Source organism: Lissotriton helveticus, chromosome 4_1, assembly GCF_964261635.1.
Source record: "Lissotriton helveticus chromosome 4_1, aLisHel1.1, whole genome shotgun sequence".
NCBI classification, from domain to species: domain Eukaryota; kingdom Metazoa; phylum Chordata; class Amphibia; order Caudata; family Salamandridae; genus Lissotriton; species Lissotriton helveticus.
Window position 1 is genome coordinate 937,633,102 of NC_136063.1, and position 17,964 is coordinate 937,651,065.

Below are 17,964 nucleotides of genomic sequence, written 5' to 3' on the forward strand. Positions count from 1 at the left end.
CCAATGCTTTTTCTTTTTTTTATTTTTTATTTACTGCCGCCGGAGAAGGCTAAATTGCGCATTCATAATAACGCTCAGTAACTTGTCCGCTTTAAGGTCAGACGCCTTCACACCAGCTTTTGTTCAAACACCTTCTCTCTCATTTTCATTTATCCGCCGCTGGAGAAGTATTTAACCCCTCCTTAAAACAGAGTTTTGATACCCCAAGTTGTTTTCACGTATTTTAGTTGTACGACCACGACATGGTCAGCTGATCCACTCAAATGTGACAGTGATTTATCCTTTTAATGTACTGATTTGCAACCACTATTTTGGTTTTCACCTGCCGTAACTCTGGAGACACCGGTTTGCTGACATTTGCTGCTCTTAAGACCCTATATATATTATTCCATCTAAACACCGAAGAGGTTGACCTACCCACACCGTGGAGGATTTGATTTACTACTTTGGCTGCTTTATGGGACTCCCAAGAAAATATTAAGCCCTGATGAAGTTCCGCAAGGAACGAAACGGTAGGCTGAGGCCTTTTAACAATTGAAATAATAAAGGACTTTTCATAATACTACAAATTTGTTGGACTTCTAATTTTGGTGCACCATCCTCGATTTCAAGATTTGGTATCTGTTTTGACAGTGGAGCCTCCGTGTGGCTAGCTCCGGATGCTTTGTGCACAAACTTATACTGATAAGCCTACTTTGAAACTGAAGTGCCGAACCTTGGTCAGCCACATTTTCTGTTTTCTGGAACTGAAATCATATACTGATCTCCAAATGTTGTTCCTTATCTTCTCCATTGCAATTGCTAAATTCCCTTTATGCTCCAGGTTATAAAGACTAAAATTTGTTGTACGATTTGGACTGCCAGTAGTGATTCTGTATTTTAACAATATATTTTTTAAAATAGTGTACTTCAGTCTGGCTTTGAATTTATATTAAATCTACATTTAATCCCATTCATTGACTCATTGGTCCTTACTGTGTAGCCAAATGTTTTGTACTGCAAATTAAATTCTTGGATGACGCTAACTCCTCTATTTCCTAGGCATCGAAGAAGGTTCATCGCAGGGAAATTTGGATATACAGCCCAGTGCTTTGGCAACTTAAAGTGGAGTAGTTTATCTCTGTAATTGACCGACATGAGTTTAGTTTGGAATCAACAGTCTCTCCACACATCTTCTCCTATACCTTGATCTATCAATCTTCCACTTTTCTAGGGCTTTGTTCTTGGTGCTTGTGCAATTATCCATGTACAATGCATATAAAGAGGAAACCAAGCCCTTTCTGTCGGGGTTTTGAATGTGCTCTGTAGACGGGGTAGTCCTGCGGCTTAGCGAGGAAGCTGGGCCAGGCAACCATGTCTGCAGGTTGTAAGCACATGTAGTCAATGTGCTGTGGTGATTCTATTTACACAAAATTGATTCAGAATAAAGAATGTGCTTGTTCTGAATAGATGCCCCACTCTGAGCGAGTGCGCCACTTTAGGTCACCATGTGACACCACTATCTAACGTTGGTGGAAGGGATGGGTTATTGAGGAGTGGTGAATGTGGTGATTAGATACAGTCCAGGCCAGCCTTAACCACCATGTGCCAGATCAACCAGTTAGTGCATCATGGTCATGATGATCATGGTCTGGGTTGGTCTCAACTCTTTGATGGTGATGCTGGTATGAAGGTCACCCGATTTAGTCAAATTTTTCTCAATAAAGATATGGGGACAGTGCCAGACTGGTGGTACCAAAACACCAGCTATTGCCGATTGTGCCGCATTGTAGTATCTCTCTTGATCTGGCTCTGTAGATTTTGCCCATTCCTAAGGTAGGGTAAGTGTCTCCCATCGCAGCCTCGGTTGCCGTCCACCCAGAACAGTTTGGTCTATGCTATTTTGAGTTGGGCGAAGAAGGTTCGCCTCAGTGGTATTGTGATATTTTGAACAAACTTGGGGGCGTACCAGAATCTTAACCAGTGCTATTTGCCCTGACATTGATAATGGAAGTATGATCCACCTATCTATTTGCTCCATCAATAAAGCTAGTGTGATGCTGTAGTTTTCCAGGTATAAGTTTTGCATATCTGGTGAGTTTAATCCCTAAATAGAAGACAGTATATCCTGCCAGCAGAGCAGGGAGTGTTGTGCCGGGTTATGAGCTGCAGCTATTAGCTGGAATATTTCAGATTTCGACCAATTCATTTAAATACCAGATATGTCACCGTATCAGCCTATTTTGGGTGTGAGTGGTGCAAATAAGAGGAGCAAGAGGAGGAATCTTTGTCTCGTAACCCTACTAATAGAGAATATGTCAGAGAGGCAATTGTTGATGCAAGCCAATTCTCGCATGGGTTCTACTGTCCAATAGGATAAGTTCATTAGTTTGTGGGGGATACCCAGTCTCTGCAGTTTGGAAAACAAGAATGGCTATTCTAGAGAGTAAAAAGCTTCTCTGCATCAAGAAACATATTTGGCATTTACATTTGGATGGAGCTGTGGCATAACAGCAAAAACGTGAGCAGGTTGTTTAGCATAGCTGCCTGGGAGAAAACCTGATTTTTCTGGCATTATCAAGCCAGATATCAAGGGATCTAGACTATTGGCAATAATGGGTGCCAGTATTTTATTATCTAGGTTTAATAGGGACAGCACCCTGTAAAATTAACATAGCTTCCCATCCTTCACGGGTTTCAATATTGCGGTGAGGACTGCTGCTCTAGTGGTGGGAGGGGAGTTCTCCCTTTTCCAAGGCTTCTTCGTAGATGTGGTAAGGTGAGCTGCCAGCATTAGCTTGCATGCTTTATATAACTCAGCTGTAAGACCATCATTACCCGAGGATTTCCTATTCACCAAGCTGTCAATAGCTTCCAGTATTTTTTGGGTGTCTATAGGCTGAAAAACTTTCTGGTAGCCCCCTCCACACAAGCCAGTGCTATGCTGTCCAGGTAATGCATGTCAGCACTGGGTTTAGCCTTCTGGCCTGTGTATAGAAATGTATAGTATTCTCAAAATGCTTAGGCTATGTCTACCCTTTCTGTCATTGTGTCCCCATTGCTGAGCTCAAAAGAGTGCATAGTGACCTGCATGTGTGCTTTTCAAATTAGCCATGAGAATGTTTTGATCAGTGGTTCTCCTTCCCTGCAGGGGTAGGCTGCATCGTCTTCAGCTATATATTTGTGTTCCTTATTCATAAGGTCCTTGATCTCGTTCATGGTCATGTGGATTTCAGCTAGGGTTTGTGGATTGTGCGAAAGTGCATATGTTGTTTCTAGCCTGGTTTCCTCTGATATCAACTTTATAGGGGTTGACTTTAGGACTCCAATATATTTACTTATCATGAGACCATGCATGTATGTTTTAAATGCTTCCCATATCATGACAAAGCTCAACACAGAGCCTATATTAGTCTCAAAGTACTTCTCAATCACGCCTCACAAATTGTCAAAGAAAGCTACGTCTCTAAGCGTCCCATTAGGTAGATGCCAGGGGTAGTATGTGTGCCTGTCAATAGGTATTGTAAGTGAGAGGATGCCTGGGGAGTGGTAGGATAGATTGTGAGGTAGGTATGTGACAGTGTGAGCTCAAGGAAGCACCTCAGTGTTAAATAACTGGAAGTCTATGTGGGAGTGGGTGCCATGCACTGTGAAGAGAGGCATATACTCTTTCCTTCCCATACCTCTCTGTCCATATATCTCTTGACCCCTCTCTATCATATGCCATAATACCTCAGCAGATTTCGGGTGGTCGTTGTTTAGGGCTAGGTTGAAATCTCCTACCCAGACAATATTGCTTGCAGTGCGCTAGTGACACATGGGCATAATGTCTTTAAAAAAAACCTGTATCAGCATTGTTGAGCAAGTATGAATTGAGAAAGATGACGTGATGGCCATTTAGTTTCCCTTCCATATATAAATATTCTCCCCACCCTCCAAGCATCCTGTATTGAAATGTCAATTGACATCTCAGTGAATGTTTAACGAGTATGGCTACACCTCTAGCATAAGTACTGTAGGATACAAAGTAGTTATTCCATCCCATGACAAAACCTTTTTTTATCTGTTGGAATCAAGTGGGTCTCCTATACGAACACAAATTCGACACCATGTCTATTCATGTAGGCCAGTATCTGGTGTTTCTTTTTAGGGGTGCCTAGCCCGCGTATGTTCCATGTAAGTAACTTGATCCCTGCCATGTTAAGCTCTGGTATGTGTGCCACAGTAAAAGCTGTGTATGATCAATGTCTTCCTGTATGTGGAATCACCACAGTTGTCCCCCTGTAAAACACAAAAACTCAAATTTCCCAGTACCACCCACCCACACTGATTATCCCAACTTTCAATACAAACTCACTTGTTTCCATAACTTCCTACATACAAAACATTGTGCACAGTGCTCGGAAAGGGGGCTAGTTCCTCCCATCGACCTCTCCCATATCATGAAGTCCCCACCGGTGACAAATTGTCTGATTAACATAGTCCTCTGTGGTCTGAGCCTTCACCACGTGTACAGCGGAGAGCCAGAAAAACAAAAAATACAGATCTGTAGAGCAGCCCTGCAGTTCAAGGCCTAGCTGTGTGACAGTCTATACAGATAAGCTGTGTAAATCAGTTGCAGGCTTTTATGTGGAGTCATTGTTTGCAGCCTCTGGTCTGTTACACCAGCTTACACTTTCGCTGTGGTGTAGGCTTTGAGCAGTGTGGGTGGATCCCCGTTTAGAGTCCCAACTTTTAGTATTTTTAACAAACATCAAAGCCTGTTTGTGGCTAGTAAAGATCTACGTATTATCACTCTGTATGCGGGTAGAGCATGGCATATTTGACGTTCTTGGCCCGTGGGATCTTTTGGGTTTCCACAAATTTCCTTCAGGGCCTCCTGTATGGCTATGGGGAAATCAGGATAGATTGAAATTTCTGAGCTCTGATAGGTGGGACGACCTGTTCTCTCACTGAGCGTACAACTGCGTCTTGATAGTTTGAGAGTCATACAATAATTCGTTGGGTAGGCGACTTGACCCTGGATCTGGGTTCCAGTGATCTGTGGGCTCATTCAACCACCAGGAGATCTGAAAAGTTGTCTAAGACAAAAATGTCTGCCAGCAAGGATTCAAAGCAAAGTTCAAGTTTGCCCATGTTAGTGGTTTCTCGGTGTTGCACAATACAGAGGTTGTTCCTGCAAGGTCATGATTCTAAATTTGTATTTTTAGCCATCTCTTTCAGGAGATTTTGTTCCCGATGGATGGTGGCTTTAGTCGTGGGGTCTTCATCTTCAAGGATCGAGGTTCAGGTCTCTGCCTCCAGTGTGTTCAATCTGTCCATCAGCAAACCAACCCGTGCATTTAAGTGGCGGTTAAGTGGCGGTTTTGGTACCAGTGTCAACAAGGCAGGATTGCATTTCAAGTAGGATCAACTTGATATCTTGCTCTGGGTGCAGTGTGGCTGCCATTGGTGCACCAGGCATGGGTGAGGGTGGCCTGGAATGCAAGCCAGTCTGTCTCTGCTGCTTGAACAGGAGTGTGCTCGCTTTGGGGTCATTTTTGTCCATTGTGTACCCACCGGGAGCATGAATTTTTTCCAGCTATGCACCACAGTGTTCCATGAAGGTGTCCTGTGGTAAATCTTCCTGGGGTAATCGAATGGGCAGAAAATCTGTGTCATTCACAGCACCTGTGGTGTACAGGTGGACCCTGCCAGAAAAGATTATCTGACCAACCCCGGGGGCACCAGGTTTCAGTGGAGGGGTCCCGCTGTCCCCTGCAGGGGTAGCAGTGGGATTTGGTAGGGTTGGGGTATCGCTCATACCTTCATGTTGGCCCATCCCGGGCCCTCCCTTTAGCACATTAGGGGCCATAAGTGTGCTGCTTCTCATTGTTCTCCACCCGGTGAGGCAGTCATCTGCCCCAAGGATCAGGCATATCACCTCCGTAGTCACGGAACCTCTCAGGCCAGCAGACATGCCCGCACCCATATTGCTTCAGGAGTTCCCAGGAGTGCTCAGAGGCTCAGATACCTTTGCTGGTGATGTCAGATGGGTCTGTGGCTGTCTGCCAGTCTTTGATGCCCATTCAGACTCCCCAGCAGATTCCCAGAGGACAGGATGCAAGATTGTTGATGCTGCAGAGACAGAGGTTCATGTTAAGCGGCCCTCTTAGCTGGTGCGTAGCCCTGCCCCCATGCACTGATATTGTATTGTATTGTATTGTATTGTAATTGCATTTATATAGCGCTTACTACCACTGACGAGGCATCAAAGCGCTTTTTCGGCGAGTACCACGCTACTCCGGGACCCATAGAGGATTAGAGCTGAATTAGTATAGTGAAACATGCAAGTACATTTTAGGTGGTGGATAGGTTAGTCAGTTATTTGATTTGGCATGATTGCAGAAGGATAGAGGAGGACAAAGGTTTGTATTTAAATAGCGCTTGTTGATGCACGCTATTCAGGAAGCCTACAAAGGATTAGTGGTGAATTTCTATGGTGAAATATGAAGTAATTTCAGTGGTGGATATTAGTCAGTTACTTGGAGTGAGAAGGATAGCGGAGGGATAAAAGGGGAAGAAAGATTCATACAGCACTTGTTACCCCTGAAGGGTGTTGAATCGCTTTTCTGGCGAGTAGCACGCCACTCCCGAACCCATAAAGGATTACTGTTGAAAATTAGTATAGTAAAAACATATGAAGTAATATGAGTAGTGTTATTCAGTTATTTGGGTATTGTATTGTTATAGTTTAATATGGAATTTGAGAAGTGAACATGTTAGTCTGTTAATTTCGATTGAAAAGGATAGAGGAGGGATAAAAGAGTGAAACCTTTTTTTTTTTTTAGGTCTTAGCAATAGGAGGAGGCTTTTGGATGAGTAAAAAGGAGTTTTAGAGGGAAGAACTCCGAGGAAAAAGTTTAGAAAGGTTTGTTTTAGGGGATCGGTTAAAAGAGGTGTCAGATGATGCAAGGAGGGGTAGAGTAGGAGAGAGTCTAGAAAGGGTTATTTTGGCAATCATAGTAGTGGTATGGGGTTTGGGATAAATGAGAGAGTGGATGTAGAGGATATATTGATAGATGTATAGGATGAGAGATAGGGTAGTGCATTGGAAGGAGTAGTAGAAGAAGTTTTAGATGAGTCAGAAGGTTGGGCTTGAAGATATTGAGCGAAGTATAGGCTGAGAAATAGGGTAGTGCATTGGAGATGCTAAATTAGAAGAGAGTGATAAATATATAGATCCATAATTACCTTGGAAGTATATATATACATAAAGGAGGTGAGTATATGTAGATTAAAGCTATTGATAGAGGCACAGGATGAGAAATAGGGTAGTGCATTGGATATGATTTTTCAGGAGAAAAGTAACAGACACGCAGATCCAAGTACATGGAAGGTACATAGATGCACAATGAAAGTATGTACATGTAGACCAAAGGTGATTTTTATTTATTTATTATTATTATTTTTTCTCTCAACAACATTATTATTTTACATGTTTATACAAAGTAATACACAAAGATAGGTACATATCTATAGTGAAAAAGAGGGATATGCTGTAAATTTCCGTTTGCGTATGGTGCTTATGTGGGGAAGAGCCAAATCTTGAGTAGTTTTCTGAAGATAAGGTGGTTGTCGGTGGACCTTATGTTGGGGGGTAAAGAGTTCCATAGTTTGGCTGCTTGAACAGAGAAGGATGTGCCACCCATGTTTTTTTTTCTTGTATGGTGGGATTTTGAGGCGAGATGCTCCTTTAGAGCGGAGGTTCCTTTGTTGAATGTGTTTGGTGATTTTATTCCTGATGAAGAGTGGTCCTATTCCATGTATTGCTTTGTGGGTGATACAAAGCAGCTTGAACGTGGATCTTCTGGCAACCAGTAACCAATGCAGGGCTTTCAAGGAAGGGGAGATGTGGTCTCGCGGTTTGATATGCAAAAGTAGTCTGGCAGCCGAGTTCTGAATCCGTTGTAGTCTTTTCATGGTCGTTAAAGGTGATATGTGGTAGAGGCTATTGGCGTAATCGAGTTTGGACAGAACAAGGAGGATGGTAGCTTGGACCTTGTGTGGAAAACCCAAATGAGGGAAAATTCGTTGCAGACTTTTAATAGTAGCAAAGCTTGATCTTACTAGTTTATCCACTTGGGCATTCATCGACAGCTTGGGGTCCATGGTTATTCCGAGGTTTCTTACTTCCCTCGATACTTTAGGCAGTGATCCCAGTTCATCAGGCCATGCGTCAAGCGGGTTGTAATGTTTCCAATCGCCACACGTGAGTATTTCAGTTTTTGAAGCATTCAATTTGAGATGGCTCCAGGTCATCCACTGACCCACGGCTCTGAGACAGCTGAAAATTGGTGATTTTCCAAGTCTTTGGGGCATTCCAGTTGAAGGAGTATTTGCGTGTCATCTGCATAATTATAGCACGTGAGGTGAAATTTATTGATCAGTACTGTTAATGACTTCATGTAGATGTTAAAAAGCATGGGCGAGGTGATAGAACCTTGAGGGACCTCTGCTTTTGGGGAGTACGGTTTGGACGAGAAAGGTAGGGTATGGATGACATTAGTTCTGTTTCGAAGGTAGAACGTGATCCAGTCTAAAGCAGTTCCCTCTATGCCGGCTTCATAGAGTCTTTGTTTCAGAGTTTCATGGTCAACCGTGTCAAAGGCAGCTGAGAGGTCCAAGAGGAGTAGCGCAGCAACTCCGTTGTGGTCAACTGTATTCTTTAGGTCATCCCAGATGGCAAGGGGGGTAGGTTCAGTGTCTCTTCCCAGACGGGATCCTATTTGGAAGTCTGAAAGTATGTCGTTCTCTTCAATTAATTGTGACATCTGGGCGAACGCTGCTCTTTCTATAAGTTTGCCCAGGAACTGTCCATTTGTAATGGGTCTGTAGTTGTCAGGGTTCAGCGGGTCCAAGTTTGTTTTCTTCAGTAAAGGGCATATGTATGACTTTTTGAGTTCTTATGGAAATATTCCAGTAGTTAAGGAATTGTTGATGATTCTTCTTACTGGAATGGCAGCAGAGGTTGTTTACCGCATCGCTGCTAGAGCGATTCTGCTGCTGTGTTGGACAGCAATAAAAACGGGTGTGGTCATGACGAGCTCAGCTCGTCATGAGCACAGGAGCACTGTACTGCATGACGAGCTGAGCTCGTCATGAGCATGGAAGGGGTTAAAAGAATTATCTGGAAAGTTTGTGGCAGACAGGGGTCAGAAGGGGTGCGGCAGGCCTGCTTGCTTTGACTAGGTCCATAAATTCATCGTGTGAGATGTGTTGGAAGGAATGGAGAGGCTTGATTAGAGCATTCTTGGATTGTTGTTTTGTACAAGGGTTAGTGCTGGTGCTTTGTTTCTGTTTTAAGTACGATTCCAATGTGTCTGCTTTGTCCGTGTAATTATTTGCCAGTTTGTCTGTGAAATCTTGAGTAACAGGATGAGTTCCCTCTAGGCAATTTGGTTTGCAAAATTCATTGAGTATTTTATAGAATTCTTTATTTGCACATTTAGCGTTTTGAATTCTGTCTGAATAGTACCTTTTCTTAGTTTTTTTGATAGCAGACTTGTATAATCTGTTAATTTTCTGTAGGTGAAATTTGTCTTGTTTGGCGTTTGTTTTGAGCCAGGTATGTTGCAGCTTTCTAATTTGTTGTTTTATGTCTTTTATTTCTATGTTTCTCCAATGCACTTTTTTTGTTTTGTTCTGTTGTGTGGTTTTAAGTGGTAGCAGGATGTCAAAAGCTTCCTGTAGCCACTCATATAGATTTTGAACAGCATTTATGCTTTCCAGATTTGTACTGGATGTTAGTTGTGTTTCCAAGTGTTCCAAATTGAGTTTGTTCCAAGGCCGAGAAGTGGATGGATGTAAGGTAGTTTTAGGTGAGTCGCTTAGCGCTGTTTTATGTTGGAAGGCAAGCAAGTGGTGGTCTGACCATGTGACTGGAGTTATAGTTTGAGAGGTAACTAGTTCAGTATTAGCAAAAGTGACATCTAGGATATGTCCAGCGGTGTGTGTTGGATTGTGGACAATCTGATGCAGGTTCAATGCGTTTAGGATGGTGATTATAGTTTTTGAATGGGTCATATTGGGTTTATCAAACCAAATGTTACGGTCACACTGAACGCATAGGTTGGAGTGTATTGTTATCAGGCTTGAAACTGTGTCTAGAAGTGCATCTGGGAATGCTGTCTTGCTAGGTGGAGGTCTGTAAAGGAGCAGGAAGTTACAGGAGGAAGACAGTGTAGGATTGCATCTTGTTAGAAGAGCCTCACAATTCTTTATGGAGATGTTGTCAATTTTAGTGATATGTATTGTTTGCCTGAATACAACAGCTATACCACCTCCTTTTTTGGCTATACGATTTTGGGTGATTTTTTGATAGCCTTTAGGAATGGCTTCATGCAGGACTGGAGCCATATCTTCTCCCAACCATGATTCAGTTATGAATAGTATGTTTGGTTTTGCATCGGTGAGAAGGTTGTAGATGTGATGCTTGTTTTTAGAGAGGGATTGAGCATTTATTAGTAGACAGTTTAGTGAGTGGCCTTTTGTGATCTTGAACTGCTACACCCACCCAGCCAAACCAAAATTGTGTGTGCAGGTTTTGCTCATTGGAAGATGCAAGCGTACAATACTATATATGCACACTCAATATTGAAGTCGTTCCACATCATATACTTCAACATCCCTCATTTTTTACTCTTTCTTACAGATGCAGTGTGCTATTCACCTTACAGAAACTGGGGTCCTATCAATATGGCCTGTGCCAGCTCAGCTCAGAGCAGAAGCCTGTTTTTATGCATCTGCATAGTCTAAAGTGAATGAATGTAACCTGATATTTCTCTTGGATACTGCATCATATTAGACAGCACGGTTCGGAAACAAAAAGACACACCATGCTCACTGTTTCAAAACTATACTGTCTGAAAATCAAGCCCTTATTTCGATAAATATCAGGCTAAAGATTGCTTGCAAGTCCAAAATGGTGCAAACCAAGAGAGTTGCAGTAATAAGCTTACCCAATGGTGCAGACCAAAAAAGTGGGTGACCTTGGTCAAATCGACTAAAAATTAAAGCGAGCAATCAAAATCTTTGGTTAAAACTAAATTGTTGCCAAGAAGCATGCCACTAGTGACGGAGCAAATCTTGTAAAGGAATAAGTTACAATAGATACATACTTGCTACGAAACGAAATAAAAAGGTTTAGCAAGAAGCTTGCACACCAGGAAATGCTTGCCAAAGGAACACTAAACAAGAGTAGTGCCAGGAACGTTATACCTGGAAGATTGCAATAAGAGGACAATTATGTGGTCTACAATATAAAAGAACTATTCACTCAAATGTAGTGACTCATCACTGCTCTGCACTCTTCATTTTGCACAAGTGCCATCTGGTGTGATAAGCAAGTCACAACTATGAATGGAAGAAAAAGCAACTTAGCTTCTCATCTTCCTATGGCTCAGTTTTAAAGGTAATCTGCTAATCAGGTATCTTCCTCTTTGATATACGATCAAAGCCACACAACAATATATTACAAACCACCATATGAATGGAAACTGAAGAGTGAACTACGAGTAATAAGACAATTTAAGTCTCCAAGGTACTTTTCCTATTCCTTTTACCCATTCCTTTTTCCACGCCCAAGTAGATACTCAAAACCATTTGTGAGTTGATTAGTTATGTTATCTAAACACTTTCATAAAATCATTAGTACCTGATCATTTGTAATTGGAATGGATACAAAGTAATTGGGTCTCTTTTTTTTGGCTTCAGTTTCCTTAGTATTGTCTGGCTGTTTCGCTACTCTTTTGCAGTTCTCCTTCTGCTCCTCTTGTTCCTTAAGGTTTTCCTGCAGCTCCTCTGGCCCTCTGAGGTTCAGCTGCTCTTCCTCAGACCCTTTGTGGTTCTCCAGCTGCTCCTCTGGTTCATTAGGGTTCTCCTGCTCTCCTGGCCCTTTGTGGTTTTCTGGCTGCTCTTCATGCTCTTTATTGTTCTTCTGTTGCTTCCTCTCCTCTGTCAATTCCTGAGCTTTGCCAAGATTGTCAACTATTTTTGATGTTTTATCTGTAGAGAATTGCTCAAGAGACAATATCACATTGTGTTCTGCCTCATATTTGGCCTGCTCCTGATTCACTCCTTCTGAATTTGCTCTAATTTCCTCATGCTCCTGTGACATTTGATTAAGAGGCACTATGCATTTTACTTTCTCAGTGAATTCAGGCATTTCCTGGTAATTAGGATGTGCTTTTTCTATTGCTTCTGCATTGTGGCCCGGAATTTTTTCTTCCCTTCTTGGTCGTTCTTCTTCTAACACTAGTTGCTTCAACTTTTGTGGCAATCGAGATTTTCTCTTCCTCCTCCTCCACAGCCATTTTCCTTTCTTCCTGGTCTTCTTGGTATCTTTTTTATCAGAAACTAAATGGGAAAACAGAATTTCCTAATCAATATGCATGTATTTTTCATAAACAGACAAAACAGTTTCCTAGTGCATTAAATGTACCAATCTATATGGCTACTAAATTAAACAGTGTAAGCAACCTAAAAAATGCAACAACTCACGCCCTTTGGCTCTACTCATAGGCATAAATCAAGAGCATTAATGTTTAATGTTATATATCAAGAATAGATCACTGTATTAATCATTAAACACACTATGGCCTCATACTCCACTTTGTATTATGTTTAGTAGCACTTCAATAGTACTACACAAGTATTTAAAAAATGCTATTCCAAAACTTGTGTGTGGTGCCCTTTGCTTCTCCTATATTTTCTATGCATTATTCTCCACCACGGTTGCGGAGGTCTCGGCACATGTAGATTTATGTTTTAGTAGTAAATGTGGAAGGAACCTGGAAGAATGTCTGGAAAATGGGAAATACTTACTCCTACATAGGAAAGAATTAAAGAGATAAAGGAGGAGCTTAGGGAGAGAAATGCAAATATAAAAGCCCGTACACAAAAGGGTAAGCCTATTGCTATGTACTTCTATATTTATTACAGCCTGAAAAGGACCCAAAACGGTTGTAAGTGTACTCCAGCACAGCCTGGCAATATGCCTATCAACATACAGGGCCACTCATAGGTACTGCAATGCACTCCCTTAGAAAATAATGGAGATTGGAACTAAATATAACAACTCCTAGGCAATAACATTAAAATACATTTCAAATAAAAAAAATATATATTTCAATGTTAAGTAAAATTACATTTAAAATTCTTTTGATTAAATACAATAATATTTATATTTGTATTTAAAAATAAATCCCAAACTGCACTGAGAAGTACAATTAAACAATTTCTCATACAATTTAGTAATGAAATGTTAAAATGATAGTGAGGGTGAGATGTTTTTTACTTACTTTACAAATATTTAATTTAATTATTACAATTGTAATTTGATGAGCTAATATGCTGTAACCTTTAGCTCTAGAATTGATCAATGTAATCTACATTTGTATCTTATATTAAAATATACATTTCTCTACAATTTATAACAGTGTGATCTGTGCCGGTGGTGGAGACCTACGCCTCTGTGTGAAATACTGTTAGCGGTAATTTTACACTTGAAAATCTTGTTTTATCAGGCTCCACCCCCTATTTTTTAGGGGGGCGGAGGCATGAAAACCTGTAAATAGAGGTCAATTTACAAACTGAAATGGTGAATAGCAAAAAAGTGTAACCTTGGAATTTGCTTTCATGGTCGCTAAATGAAATATAGTGATGAGCTGGAAGGCAAGAAGCACACCAGATGGTGTGGGGCTGTGGTATGTTTTGAAGTGGCCTATACACGATATGTCAGCTTTAATGGCCCTCTGCTGGACAATTAAGGGACCTTCTTTGGATACATGGGATCTTGCCGGCTCTGGAGGGTAAATGACACAAGCCTGCCATGAACCATACCCTGGTGAGCTTCCTAAAGGTAGAAATAATTAAAGAATGTTTATGTTAACATTTGTGTGGCTAATTGTTGAACTTATGCACATGCATTGTTATGGATGGCAGTTTTTATTAATTTGCTGCTGTTACTTTGCAGATGGCCATGTTAGAATGATAAAATCAAAATGTTAAAAAAGTATGCTAGCTAGGGGTGAGGGGAACTCGTGGAGTTGCATTAAAACTTTGCAAGATTCAACGGAGTTCCGCCAACGGGCAGAAAATATTAACATTACCCTGCTTGTTTTACAGCTGCTTGCTCTAAAAGGTAGACCTCAGTGTGAACTGCACCATGAGGTGCATAAGAGCAAGCGACTATTCGGGTTCCTTTTGCTGCTGTAGAAAATCTATTAGAGCAACAGCAAATCTGCTCCAGAAGTAGCCCTCTGGTCGGGATGGCACAACAGCCAGAGTAAGAAATTCTTTCGTACTAGGGGCCACCAAATTGCACTCGCCAGCTCGCATTTATGGAGCCTTGCAGGTAATAAATTCCACCACGCAGCTATTGGCAGAATTTGGCCAGAATTCCGAGTTAAAAGGTAATGCAGAAAAGCCAAATTTCATAAGCGGAATATTTTATATATATATATATATATATATATATATATATATATATATATATACTGAAAAAACATAGGTTTTAGGCCTGATATAGTCAGCAGAGAGGTGTAATGAGGCCACACCCCTTTTTACACCTCTCTGCAGCGCAGCTCCCTGGCGCATACTGGAGGTTCCTGGTGGGCTAGTTGGCCCCCAGGTACCCCCAGTATTCAAGCGGAATTAGTTCTCCCTCAGCAAACGTGCCAGGGGACCCGTTTGCAGAGAGGTACAATGAGGGGGCATGGCATCCTCCCCGATCCCGTTTTTTTTTTTTATTTACTTTTAAGAAAGGGGGCTACAGCCCCCCTTCTTTTTCTTTTAAACATTTTGGGAAGGGGGCTGTGTGGCCCCACGCCTCGAGGCATTTTTATGGCCCCGGGGACCACATCCCCCGGGGCATGGCCTTTTAAAAAAAAAAATGCTCTTTTGGAGGGGGGTTGCCTTGCCCCCCTTCTGTGGCCTCTTATGGCCCCGGGGACCCCAACCCCGGGGGCAGTTTTAAATTTTTTTTTTTTAAATGTGTATCATCTTTGTTTTTTTCACGCACCAATCACTTTAAGATAGGGATTTCTTTCATTGACTTCTCTTTTTCTTTTCTTTTCCGAGGCGGATGGGGGGTAGCGGCAACCTGAGGAAGGGGTGCCATCTACTGGGCTTGATCCGGTTAGATACAGCACGGGTTCTCCATGGGAGGGGGGGAGGGTGGAGGGGGCACAGGGTTAAGGGGTGTCAAAAATCATTAGAAAAATCCTCATTTGCCAAATTTTGATAAATGCAATGAAGCAATATGGATATGTTGATATCTGGAGGTTAAGGGCAGGTCAACAGCAAGGCATTTCATTTAGGAATTATAAGTATCACCACCAATCGAGAATAGATTATATTTTAATTAATCAGGCGTTGGTAGACGCTATTAAGACCATTAAATACCTTCCCCTACATTTATCAGACCATTCGGCCGTGCTACTGGAATTTACGATCCCTTTGAAAGCCCCGGTAAGGATCTGGTCTTTTGACCGCTCTCTACTCTCTCACTCTGAGGATATACTATTCATAAAAACTGAGGTAGTGCATTTCTTGAATATAAATGTAGGCTCTGCTAATATTGGAGTTGTCTGGGACTCTCTTAAGGCGTTTTTGAGAGGCCTAATTACAGCTAAAGTAGCCTATAGAAGAAAGGAGTATAGAGAGGCCGTCGCCTCGGTGGAGGCGAATATAGCCATGGTCCAGCTTGAGATTGACTCCAAGGCTAGTTCCTCGGAGGATGTTTTGATACCTCTGCGCGAGAGATTACTCTCCTTAAAGGGTCAACTAGCTTCAACTCTCAACCAGAGATTACAAGAAAGATGGGAGGCCAGTAAGCTTGCACATTTCCAGTATGGGGAGGGTGCTGGGAAATTACTGGCATGGAAGGCCAAAACGGATCAGGCCCGTAAAAACATTGACCTGATCAAAGTTAATGAGGTCCCCTTATCTGTGGATGTTGATATCAGAACAGCCTTCAAAGAATATTTTCAAGCCATATACCGGGAGGACAAAATATTAGATCCTGGTACCATCAGGGATTGGCTTGGTAAAATTTCCCTCCCATGTCTTTCTGTTGACCAGAGTGAGAAGCTAGAGACTGAAATCTCAGAAGATGAAGTGAGAAGAGCTATTCAGAATGCCAAGAAAGGGAAGACATCTGGCCCAGATGGCCTACCAGCAGAAATGTATAGCTCATTGGAAAAGGAGCTTGCCCCCTTTTTGGCAATCCTGTTTAACCAGATTCTTATGGATGGGGTGCCTCCTCCAGTGTCATGGGACAATGCTTCCATTACGGTACTATTAAAACCTGGGAAGCCATCAACGACATGTGGTTCTTTCAGACCAATCTCATTTTAAACGGAGATTATAAGATATTTTCATCCATACTTGCAAATAGATTAGCCGTAGTTGCACCCTTCATTTTACATCCGGATCAGAAGGGGTTTGTCAAGGGGCATCAGCTCTTCCAACTGACATACGACTTAATAGGAGCTATAGATCTGGCGGTTTTGAAATCTCTCCCACTCGCGGCTCTAACGTTGGATGCCACCAAGGCCTTCGACAGGGTCAACTGGTTGTACCTGTCGGAGGCCTTGGCAAAGTTCAACGTGGGAGGTAGATTTCGTCGTGCTATCCCTCTCCTATACCGGAATCCAAAGGCCAGTGTTCTGGTCAATGGGGTATTGTCTGACCCTATTGACATCTCGAGGGGAACTCGGCAGGGCTGCCCACTCTCTCCACTTCTTTTCGATCTATATGCTGAACCATTTGCCCAGAGTTTGAGAGACAGTGTTGACATCAAAGGGTTCACATGCAGAGGTTGGGAGAGAAAGGTGGCCCTATATGCGGACGATATCCTCATCTTTACGTCCGCACCCCATTTGGCCCTTCCTGCAATATTCAAACTGGCATCGGAGTTTGGGGAGGTGTCCAGTTACGAGATCAATACATTAAAAACTGAGATGTTGACCTGGAACATCGATCAGAGTTCCTTTACTTCAGGCTTTCGGCCGGGTAAGGAGATGAGGTATCTTGGCCTTGATGTTGTTGGGGACATAGAGCAGATTGCCACTAATAATTTCTCGAAAGTGGCTAAGGAATATCGTAAGTTGCTCCAGAATTGGGCCCATCTCCCGTTGTCTTTGCTGGGTAGAATTAATCTTGTTAATATGTCTATTCTACCGAAGATTACTTTTTTATTTAACATTATTCCTTTATACTTTGAACCTCTCCTTATTAAAAAATTACAGGCTGACATTAATACTTTCATCTGGAATAATCACCTTGTAAGAATTTCTTGGAAGAAAATCAGGAGACGTAGGGATAAGGGTGGGCTGGTAGCCCGGACCTGCAGATCTACGCTTGGGCCTTCCAGCTATCTCACACTAGGATTTTATAAAGAATCCATCAGACCATGGAGTAGGTTCTATTTTTTCTACTTTATTGATGGCAGAGGGGGTGAGCCAGTCAAGTTTCCTCTTTAAACTCGGAGATCCTAAGTTTTTAAAAAAAGTCAAATTGAAACTTTTACGGGGTATGGCAAGAATTTGGCCCCAGCTAACAAAAGGTATTAAAATAGGGTACTATGGTAGTAAAACGCCTCTGTGGGGTCTTCCGGAAAGCCCGGCTTGGCTGGGAGATACACTTGCTCAATCTATTAGAGATGCTGGACTTCTGGTATGGGGAGAACTATTTGTTGATGGTACTTTGTTACCCTGGGACTGTTTAAGAAACAAAATTGGCCCGAATTTTTCTAGATTTAAATACATGCAAATATCTAGTTGGTCCAGTGCATATAAAGCTTCACCATCTCGAGGAACTACATTTTCATTGGGTATACACAGTAACCTTATCACCCTTTTAGTTGACAAGCCTCCCACTAAGAAGGAGATTTCATTTTGGTATAAACTAATCCTGGAAGAACTGGATGGCAAATTTTTGCTA

General features: G+C 42.0%; 1 protein-coding gene across 1 annotated transcript in view; it reads right to left on the reverse strand.

The window, feature by feature from the left end:
• The window catches only part of LOC144828093 (uncharacterized), a 394,020-nt gene that overhangs the window by 174,531 nt on the left and 201,525 nt on the right, over positions 1-17,964 (reverse strand). The window contains exon 3 of the mRNA XM_078686222.1: positions 11,675-12,375. Coding sequence (XP_078542348.1) covers positions 11,675-12,375 — 701 coding nt within the window. The remainder of the gene's footprint in view (positions 1-11,674; positions 12,376-17,964) is intronic.